The sequence below is a fragment of the Chroicocephalus ridibundus genome, chromosome 13 (genome assembly GCF_963924245.1).
Source record: "Chroicocephalus ridibundus chromosome 13, bChrRid1.1, whole genome shotgun sequence".
NCBI lineage: Eukaryota > Metazoa > Chordata > Aves > Charadriiformes > Laridae > Chroicocephalus > Chroicocephalus ridibundus.
The window spans coordinates 16819976-16830590 of NC_086296.1; the positions used below are offsets into that span (position 1 = coordinate 16819976).

The window sequence follows — 10615 nt, forward strand, 5'->3', positions numbered from 1 at the left end:
GGCCCGCACCCGGCCCCTTCCCCCGGGCGGCGGCAGGCTCTGCCGCGGCCGCGCTCCGGCCCAGCCCGCAGGGCCGGTCGGGGCCGGCGGCGGCAGGAGGAGCTGCCCCCCGGGAGAGCGCTCGGGCCCGGCCCCGCACCCGGGGGCACCCGCCGGCCCGGCCTCGGCCTGCGCCTCCGCCTGCTCCCGCGGGGAGCCGCGGTGCTCCCGCCCTCGGGCCCCGCCGCCGCCTCCTCGGCCTCCGCCCAGCAAGGCCCACTCGCCCGCTGCCCGCAGCCCCCGCCCGCATCCACCGGGACCCCCCGGCCCCCTCCGCGCCCAGACCTGCCCCGCCGCTCCCCGGGCCTCCCGCCGCACGGCCCGGCCCGGCCCGGCCCGGCCCGCAGGGCTCGCAGCCGAGCGGAGCCGAGCCCAGCCGAGTTGAGCCGAACCCAGCCGAGCCCAGACGAACCCAGCCGAGCCGAACCCCACCGAGACCAGACGAAACCAGCCGAGCCCAGCCGAACCCAGCCGAGCCGGGGCCCACGGGCGCCGTGTGATGGCGGTGGGAGAAATGCGTTTCGGTCCGAATAAAATGGGCTCGGGCAGAATCCTCTGTGAAGCACGCTTTTGTTCACGTTCTTGCACGAGCGGGCGGCCTAGCAAGCAGGCCCACTTCTGGTGCCTGAAACACACCTTTCTATCCCCTGATCCCGGCCCAATTTCCCCTCCCGTTTCCCGTCGGTTCGGTGCTCCAGGGCTCACGGCCTGTCCCAGCGCCTCAGACCCTTCCCGATGTCCCGCCGCTCTTTCCTTCTCTTCTCCTTCTCCACGTGGAGGGCGCGGCTGAGCTGTTTATTTGGTTCCTTTTCTGGTGAAATGGCTCAATGTCATTAGCCCTGGTTAAACGTGTGCCCACCCCTCTGGGCACTGATCCGCTGGGAATCAGTTCGTCCTTTTGTCTGTGCCAGAAGAGCCGTTCCAGGAGCCTTTGCTGGAGCCCCTGTGTCTCCTCATTCCCTTCCCGTGTCACCTCTGACGGAAAATGGCTTTTCTCCCTTGCAAAACCAACGCTTCCCGCGGGCAGGAACCGGCCCCTGGGCCCCGCGCACCGGGCGCTGCAGCTCCTCGTCCCGCTCCGCACGGGCAGGCCCTGGGCAGGAGGTCTCCGAGCCCGCGCTCGTGCCCACGGCGTCCCCGGCGAGGGCCTGTGACCCCACACTGATGGCGACTCAGCCCCGTGCTGCTGGGGGGGTTGAGGATGGGGCTGTGCTCGTGGCTGGGCGAGAGCAGTGGGGGTTGGGGAGTGCTGTGCCCGTGGCGGGCGCCGTGCCGCAGGGACGCCGTGCCCGTGGAGATGCTGTGCCCCCCGGGGTGCCATGCCCGTGGGGTTTCCATGCCCATCTGGGTGCCCGCAGAGATGCTGTCCTTCTGGGATTGCCGTGTCTGTGGAGATTCTGGGCCTGCGAGGGTGCTGCGCTCACTGGGGTGCTGCCCCCATGGGGATGCCGTGCCCGTGGGGATGCTGTGACCACGGTGGTGCCGTGCCCATGGGGATGCTGTGCCTGGGGCGTGCTGGCGCTGTGCGAGGTCTGCCCGTCCCTGCTGCAGGGTGATCGGGGTGACCATCAGCTGGAACCGCAACCTCGACCTGTCCACCAGCGAGCGCAACCCCCGCTGCTCCTTCCACCGCCTCTGCCCCGACAGGACTTTGGCTTCCCCCGGCTACAACTACAGGTGATGGCCCTGGCCCTGCCCCGGCCCCACGGCCTTGTGTCCGTCTCCAGCCCTGTCTCCCCATCACCACGGCGCCCGTTGGTCTCCTCTGATGGTCTGTGGTAGGGGCCCATGGCCCTGGAGTGCTCCAGCCTCAGGCCAGCCCACCCTGTCCCTCCCCAGGTACTGCCAGAGCTGGAAAGGGCCGTAGGGGCAGGTGGGATAACGCTTGCTCTGCCGGAGACGGTCCGAGTTCCCCCCATCTCTGAGGGACCTGCTGTCCCCATGGCGAGTCGTGCCCACGGATGGCTGGGACATGTCCTACAGCCACGTGTCGCTGGTGCCAGTCCCGGGCCTGTCAGTGCACCTCAGTATCGGCATCCCTGCCTGGGGCTGCTCGCTGCGTGTGACATGGAGGGGACACGGGTGTCACAGCTGGTGGCTGCCTCCCCCTCCTCGAGCCCTCCTGTGCCACCGTGGGGACACGCATCCTCCCACCCTCGTTGGGAGCTGGAGGGACCTGGGGCCGCTCGCCCCGCTGCAGGGATGTGGGAACAGGACAGGGTCCCCCCAGCCCCCTGCGGGCACCATCCCCGCCCTTGTCCCAGAGCAGAGCCAAGCCTCCGGGACGCAGGGGAGCTGCAGCCCTGGGGTCTCTGCCCGGTGGGGCAGAGCCAGGCATCGACGGCCCGCGATGGCAGGGAGCACCAGGGGCCAGCACCGCCTCTCCGCTGCTGGCAGCCCCTTCCCCTGGAGCTGGAGGGGGCAACGTGGGGGGCACTGCCCGGCTGCAGCCTTCCTGGCCCCAGGCAGGCAGGGATCCGACGGGGACAGGTCCTTGGTCCTTCCTGCCCAGTGAGGACACAGCTCAACCCCCCATGAGAGCCACAGCAAGTGGTTGTGACGACGGAGGTGGCGCGAGAAGAACAGGTCAGAGCCAAAGGTGGAGATGTCATCAGGGAGGTTCCCAATGGGGATGTGGTAGTACCTGGGGCACAGGGAGGTGAACGGTCACCGGGGTGAGCACCGCTGCAGAGAAGACAGGGACCCCTGCTTGTCCCCCCTCCCCTGACTTTATGCCTTATCCAGCAGCCGTCTGGTTTTCAGCCGGTTCTGGCACCTCCTGGGGTGGGATGTTCCTCATTATCAGCCTTCTGTTCTTCTTCAAGGGTATATTCAATAGTAAGGCATTCATTGTTTGTACCAAGTGTCTGGTTTCACAGGGCCTTCTGACCTTTTACAGCTCTTTATTCTTACTCAATGAGAGATTCTACCTCCTAAAATATATTTTACCTTTTTAAAAGTACATTCTACCTTCTTAAAGTACATCAGCATTCCCGCGTCGTTAAGTCCCATCCCTTCGAGGAAACCGTTCCCTCCCTCGCATCCCCCTCGTTATTCTCCTGCGTTGTCCTGCTACAGGCTGTTGGAGGCCGTGCTCACAAGTGCACTGCAGGCGTTTAAAGATCAAGATGGATTTTTCCTTGCCCAGGACTGTGTCCAGCTGGGTTCTCTGTATCTCTGAGGACGGAAACCCCACAACCCTCTGGGCAAACCGCTCGACCACCTTATAGAATCACAGAACGGTTTGGGTTGGAAGGGACCTTAAAGAGCATCTCGTTCCACCCCCTGCCCTGGGCAGGGACACCCCCCACCAGCCCAGGTTGCTCCAAGCCCCGTCCAACCTGGCCTTGAACCCCTCCAGGGATGGGGCAGCCACAGCTTCTCTGGGCAACCTGGGCCAGGGGCTCACTGCCCTCAGGCGACCCAGGGTCTGTCGAGGAAGGGCGAGAGGCAAATTAATCCCAATCACACGTGACAGAGCAGCTCAATGACAACAATCTTTCATCGATTCCTGCTGGGCACGCTCCTAGCAGCGGGAAGGAGGGAAGGGTGTATTTCTCCATATCCCAGGTTGTAAAGAGCAACCTGTTTGCTTCTGAGCACATCGTGCTCCGGCTCTAATTGCACAGCGATGCCTCAGCTTTGAACGAGAAGAAATAGGGATGATGAGCTCACGGCCCAGATGTCACCCCGCCCGGGAATCAGGAGGCTGCTCCAGGACTTCAGGAGAATCCCCCTGCCTGCGACACCTGGACACTAAGCCTGTTTCTTGTCCCTCCAGCGAATCACGGGTCTTTGTGGTGCTGCTGGTTTAGGTGGTGCCTGCCACCTCCCGCTGACAGCGACACATACAGCCAACGCCCAGCGCGATGCCAGCGCTAGAACCGCTCCAAAGAAATCCTGCTCTTCCTTCCCACAAGCTCACGTGCTTCTAAGGCACCGGCAATTTGGGGAGGCAGATCGAGTTAGCGTCTCCAAACCCACCGCGTTAAGCAAAACCATTTTGTAACGCTTCAAGCTAAATGTTCGGTCGTAGCGCAGCTGCTCTGGGCTTGGTTTGCAATTGCTCCGAGGAGACACCGTGCGGGGAGGCAATACCTGAGGCTCCTCCGTAGCCATCCGGCACATCTCTTCAGGGTCCAGCTCCACTGGATCGTAACCCAGTTTTGCTTTAGCTGCCGCTTTCAGGTTGTGACTTCCCACTGGGAGGTAGCTGTCTCTCTTCACCCACCTGGGAAATATCATGGAAATACCAGTTTGTGCAGAGAAACCAGCCCCGCTTTTCGAAAAGGGGCTCCGACTTGCAAACGGGACCTCGGTCGCAAAGGGCACCTCTCCCTGAGGGCAGCCAAGAGCTGAGCATCCACGCACAGTGCAGTAAGAGGCTGCCCAGCTTTAGCTGTTCCGCATCTCTACCAACGCGCTGAAATCCCCATCGGGACAAGCCCCGCTATCCAAACCATCACCGCTGCTCAGGACTTCCACCTTCCAATGCCCTCAGCGGCTTTAAGATACACGTTTAACCCCCGGAGGAGACACCACCAGGACTGCAAGGGCTCTCAAAAGTCCAGACGCCGCTCCAGTGGAGGAAACCCACCCAAAAGCCCCGAATTCTCTCTCTCTCGTGCACGCACAGCGTGTCCTCTCCTCTTCTGGGTGTGCCAGGGGGCCCTTGGCTTAGGCTATGGTCCCTCCCCCACCCCAATGGCCCGACCTTGGCCCGGCCTTTCTCCGCTCTCCAGATCGGAGCTCAGACACCTGAGGAGAGCCACCAGCAGGGAGAGAGACGGCCCTGAGAGCCCTTCACGGGGCCGGGCTGGCAGCTTCTGCCGTAGGCAAAGTGCCGAGGGGAAGCAGCCCGTCAAACAAAGGGACTGTCACGCCGGCCGAGGGAGGTGCGACGCGTGAAGGCTCCCAACAGCCAGGAGGAGGACAGTATTCAAATACAACTGTGGGTGTTTTACGTAAACTCAAGAGAGAAAGATGCGGTGACGTGGGAGAGGGGCAGCGTTTCCTACCTTAGGCAGTCCATGTGGATGCACTGGGATGCTTTGTACTCTCCCTGGCTGTCCTTCTGAAACCCAATTTCCTGATACATATCGATGCCGTGAGCTGCTGCTCTTGCTTCCACAAAGGGCCTGGGGAAAGAGGCGACAAGAGGAGAAGGGACGGAACAGCCATTTCCCTTCATCTCCCACAACGGTCTCACAGCCGCTTCGCTACAAACTACCCGACGAATTTTTCTGGCAGTTTCTCTGTGACATCGGCCCACGGGGAAAACTTCGTGCAGGACAGAGCGGCAGCACGACCCAAGAGGCCAAGGTGCTCGCTTACCGCCTGCGCCGAGGGGGGAAGCACGCCGTCCCTCTCCCCTCGCTTCCCGAAGGCTCGCCTGCGCCCCTCTCCCTGATCATCTGCCAGCTCTCTTTTGACCCTCTCCCCGCTCCCCAAGGCTGCGCTCACCCGTACGCCAACGTTGCCGCGTTGACAGGGCTTTAAAGCCGCTCAGCCAAGCGGCTGCCACTCTACAGAAGCTCGTACTTCCAAGCCAGTGAGCACAGGATTTGGCGAGGTGCTCAAGCTGGCCAGAGTCGGCATGGACCACACGCTGCCACCACGGCGTGAGCTACGGAAGGACGCCGAGGCTGGTACAGCTCAGGCGACACCTCGCCAGCTCGATTTTCATTCCTGACCTTACCAGTCAAAGAAGTCTCCGTTGTACGTGACGATGATGGTGGGTTTGGTCTCCTGGACATGTTCAAACCACCTCTGGATCAAATGAGCCTGGGATGAAACAGAAGAGCCGGAAAGACGTACATATATAAAGCAACTTGATCTCCTGTATGGTGGACACCATGCAGCTTACGCCACCCTTCCCCTCCCCTCCCCACCTGGCCCACACCTGACCTCTCTTACCTTACGGCCAAGAAACGAAAGCAGGAGCAGCCCTGCCAGACCCACCACCTTCCCCAGCAAGGCGCCTACCAAGCTTTTAGATCCCTTTGGCCAACAAGGGCCCCCGGCAGGTAAAAAGTCTGCTGGGCAGAACTGACTTACTTCATCTGGTTCATTAAAGACACAAAACGGACCCTCGTACTCGGGCTTGGGAGTAAACTCAAAGTCTTCGATGTCCTCAGAGACGATCTCCCTGTTTGTGATCAGGTAGCCCTGGGGAGGTGACAAGGAGTCAGTGGGGAGGACGTGGCTTGCAGGCAACCCGAAAATGCTGTCCAAATGATGGGATGCTTTCCTCTTGAAAGCCAGCGCTTCCGCCAAGGGAGTTTGGGAGCCGTCTGCTGAACCACCGCTGGCTATCGGCTAAGGAGGCCACGGGGCGTCAACGTGGGACAGCAGAGTCGTCCCGGTGCTCTCCGGGTTACTACAGCTCCCTTGCGGGAGCACCGGGAACCCGAGCTGGGCACCATCAAACCAAGTATCTCATGCGTCATTCGGGCTTGAGTTTTATTTCCCCAGCCCCCCCCAGCAGCAAGGCAAGTCTGGAGGCGGAACGTTGGCCTGCCCCCGGCTTCACGGCTGGGGCAGGCGGGAACCTACGCTGCTGTCCTTTACCTGCCCGTCGACCATGTAGGAGATCATCATGATCTGGTCTGTCTCCGCGTCAGGGAACTTCAAAGGGAGTTTGGTCGTTTCAATGTCAAAGGTGAGAACGACGGGATCCTGAGCAGGACCAAATCCGTTAGAAAACAGTCCGCAGTTGCCTTGAAGTTAAAGAGCGATTCCCACTAAGCCCAGCAAGAGAACCAGACCCTCCCCAGTAATCACTTTACCGTTTCATCAACCCCAAAATCGCTACCCAAGCCCAGGAACAGCTTTCCCCCTGTGCACACCGCGGGACACCGGCGGCTCCTCGGGGGGGACGCGCCAGCCGCGCACCCCCACAGACCCACACCTGCCCGACCAACGCTCACCGGCCGCTCCACCAGGTCGTCTCGGCGGGTGATTTCAGGGGGGTGGGTGCTGCCCCGGTACCGCACGTTGTACCAGTGAGCCTGCGGAGAGAGGAGGGCGGGCAGCGCCTCGCTGCGGGGCCGGCTCCTGGCGCCCCTTCTGTTCGGCCGCTGGGGCCAGAGCGGCGCCGGGTAAACGCGGCCCCGAAGAAGGGCTCGAGCTGTGGCTGCGCGTCCAGCAGTTCGCTACGCTGCGGGCCGTTACCCAGGAGAAGGCCCGGCGGTTTGGGACTACGCTTTAAAGAGGAACTCATCGTCACGGAAACCTCTGCAGAGGTCCCGGAGAGAAAGGGCTTCCCCCCGTGCCCGCGCTTCAGGAGCGCGGCAGCAGCAAAGCAAAGCTCTTCCAGCCTCCCTCGTCCTTACTCACCACGTGGATCTTCAGGTCAATGGAGAGGCGAACGTGGTAGGGTACGTCGTACTCCCGCATATCCACGATGTTGTCCATCTGGTTGGCAGCCTTTCTGGAGGCCCCTTCCTCATCCGTGCTCAGGCTGCCTCCGCTCAGGGCGCTGTGGGAGTGGAGCCCAGCAGCCCTTACCCCAGCGCACGCCTCCGCCGGCGCAGCCGCGAGGGACAGCCGCCGGCGCCAGGGACGCGCAGCAGCAGGAGCCCGTGACGGGAGAGGGGAGAAGGGGAAACGCTTCCCCGCCACGCAGCTGCCCCCTGCTCGCAGAGGCATCCCCGGGCAGGGCAGCACGCGCGGTCCCCTCGCTCCCGTCTAAAGTCCCCTTTTCCCCTGTCTGGGGGCTGCGTCTGCTCAGAGGTACCGCAGACACGACCCACACCTGCCTCTGTAGCCAACGGCTCCTACGGCATCGCGCTGAGAAGTCTGGTAACAAGCCTGGGGGCAGCGAGGCAACCTGGGGAGCGCTTTGAACAGGGACAGCGCGCCTCCCAGGTGAGCGCGGGAGCGCTCGTCTTGCCTGATTCTTCTTCCTCGGGTTTTGACTAAAATCAGACTTCGTGCCCGGGAAAGCAGAGGGAGGGGCTGGTTTTTCACGTGTATGTTCTGGTTGAGTTAAAAACTAGAGTTTCTCTGCTTTTTTTTTCTGCCTGTACCCGTTTCCAATCTTGTGAACACCTGTCCGGCTTTTTATTCATAGGAAACGTTCGTTGGGTTTTTTTCCCCCTTTAGTCACAGTAAGGGTGCCCAGTGCCTCCCAGTATTGGACTGGTGGGCAAGAGGTACCACCACAAAACACCACATCCCACAGCTGCCCTTCGCGGGTCCGGGCGGCGGCCGGGGGGGGCTGGGGCGGAGCGGTGGCTCCCGGCCGCAAAACTGAAGGGCCTCGGTGGGCTGAGGCGTGACGGAGGGTTCCTCCCGCAGCCCGAGGGGCGGAAGAGCAGCCCCGCACCGCCGGTGGGTGCGCGGGGACAGAACGGGCCGCCTCCCGCACCCCCCCGCCGGGACCCCCCCGCCCGGCCGCGGGAGCCCAGGGAGCCGGGGTCCCTGCCCGGGCCGGGGGATGCGTCTGCCCCTTTCCCCTTGTGGGTTCAACCAGCAGCGAAGCTGCGCACGTGTCCCAGGGTCACAGGGACGTGTCCCGGGGTGGACACACAGACACGGGGCGCACAGACAGACCGGCACTGGAGAGGCGCTGCCGTCATCAGCGCCTGCGCACGGGACCCACACCATCACAGGACCCACACCACCACACCATCATGGACCCACACCATCACACCACCACAGAACCCACACCATCATGGACCCACACCATCACAGGACCCACACCATCACACCATCATGGACCCACACCATCACACCACCACAGGACCCACACCATCATGGACCCACACCATCACACAACCCACACCACCACACCATCACGGACCTACACCATCACACCATCACAGGACCCACACCGTCACACCATCACAGGACCCACACCATCACAGGACCCACACCATCACACCACCACAGGACCCACACCACCACAGGACCCACAGCAGCAGCACCCGCGCACCAGACCCCCCTCCCCCACCAGCCCCGTCCCCCCTCCTCGGGGCTGGTGGTCACTCGTGCAGCACACGCACCCCCGGGGGTCACAGCCGCACACACACTCGCGGGGGCCCCGAGCACCGGCACGGCCCCTCCGTCCCCCCAGCTCCCTGCCCGGTCCCCAGCCCCCAGCCCCACGCCGTGGGCCCTCGGCTCACCAGCAGGCCCAGGCTGGCGAACGCAGAGGCACAGCCCCCACCCCCGCCCGTCACAGGCTGTGACACACGGAGCCCCTCGTTCGCCTCACACCGCCCCCCCCCAGCAGCTAGTTCTGGGGACACCGTTCCCACCCCGTGGCTGGAGGTTAGAGACCCCCACTCACTCCAGGAGGTGACGCCAAATCCCTTGACGAACACGCAGGTCCCACCAGTAGCCGGCACTTGGTCCTTGCAGCACACGCTCACCCGGGGCAGAGTGAGACGACGCAGAGGAATAGTTACAAAAACATTTAATCACACAGAATCACAGAATGGTTGGGGTTGGCAGGGACCTCTGGAGATCACCTGGTCCAGCTCCCGGCCAGAGCAGGGTCACCCAGAGCAGGTGGCACAGGAACGCGTCCAGGAGGGGCTGGAATGTCTCCAGAGACGGAGACTCCCCCACCTCTCTGGGCAGCCTGTGCCAGGGCTCTGCCACCCTCACAGCAAAGAAGTTCCTCCTCGTGTTGGGATGGAACTTCCCATGGTCAAGTTTGTGCCCGTTACCCCTTGTCCTGTCCCCGGGCACCACTGAGAAGAGCCTGGCCCCATCCTCCTGACACCCCCCCTTTCAGTATTTATAAGCGTTGATAAGGTCTCCCCTCAGTCGCCTTTTTTCCAGACTGAAGAGACCCAAATCCCTCAGCCTTTCTTCACAAGAGAGATGCTCCAGTCCCCTCAGCATCTTGGTAGCCCTTTGCTGTCCCCTCTCCAGCAGTTCCCTGTCCCTCTGGAACCGGGGAGCCCAGAACTGGACACAGTGTTCCAGGTGCGGCCTCCCCAGGGCAGAGCAGAGGGGGAGGATGACCTCCCTCCACCTGCTGGCCACGCTCTTAGAATCATAGAATCATAGAATTGCTGAGGTTGGAAGGGACCTTTAAGATCATCGAGTCCAACCTTTAGCCTACCCTGACAAAAGCCACTTCTAAACCATGTCCCTCAGTGCCCCATCTACCCTTTTTTTAAACACCTCCAGGGATGGTGAATCCACCACCTCCCTGGGCAGCCTGTTCCAATGTTTAATAACCCTTTCAGTGAAAAAATGTTTCCTAATATCCAATCTAAACCTCCCCTGACGTAACTTGAACCCGTTTCCTCTCGTCCTATCACTTGTCACCAGGGAGAAGAGGTCAGCCCCCATCTCTCTACAACCTCCTTTCAGGGAGTTGCAGAGGGTCATGAGGTCTCCCCTCAGCCTCCTCTTCTCCAGGCTAAACAACCCCAGCTCCCTCAGTCGTTCTTCATAAGGTTTGTCCTCCAGACCCCTCACCAGCTTTGTAGCCCTTCTCTGGACACGCTCCAACACCTCAATGTCCCTCCTGTAGCGAGGGGCCCAAAACTGAACGCAGTACTCAAGGTGGGGCCTCACCAGTGCCGAGTACAGGGGGATGATCACTTCCCTAGTC

General features: G+C 62.1%; 1 protein-coding gene across 1 annotated transcript; it reads right to left on the minus strand.

The window, feature by feature from the left end:
• Positions 1-3168: 3168 nt before the first annotated feature.
• On the minus strand, positions 3169-8734 carry LOC134523009 (DNA polymerase epsilon catalytic subunit A-like). Its single transcript, XM_063351366.1, has 8 exons — positions 7378-8734; positions 6969-7243; positions 6828-6849; positions 6610-6717; positions 6097-6207; positions 5738-5823; positions 5058-5177; positions 3169-4270 (listed from the first exon to the last, which is right to left on the minus strand). The coding sequence occupies exons 1-8, from the start codon at positions 7687-7689 to the stop codon at positions 3961-3963; spliced, it is 1344 nt and encodes a 447-aa protein (XP_063207436.1). The 5' UTR covers positions 7690-8734; the 3' UTR covers positions 3169-3960.
• Between the last annotated feature and the right edge of the window lie 1881 nt (positions 8735-10615).

Excerpts from the sequence above, each read along its gene's own strand:
- LOC134523009 (XM_063351366.1), bottom strand. The coding sequence starts at position 7,689 with ATGCCTCTGCGAGCAGGGGGCAGCTGCGTGGCGGGGAAGCGTTTCCCC. Across the intron at positions 6,850-6,968 it reads ACGACCTGGTGGAGCGGCCG|CGATTTTGGGGTTGATGAAA; the intron begins GTGAGCGTTGGT and ends GGGCTTGGGTAG. Across the intron at positions 6,718-6,827 it reads ATTTTGGGGTTGATGAAACG|GATCCCGTCGTTCTCACCTT; the intron begins GTAAAGTGATTA and ends GGTCCTGCTCAG.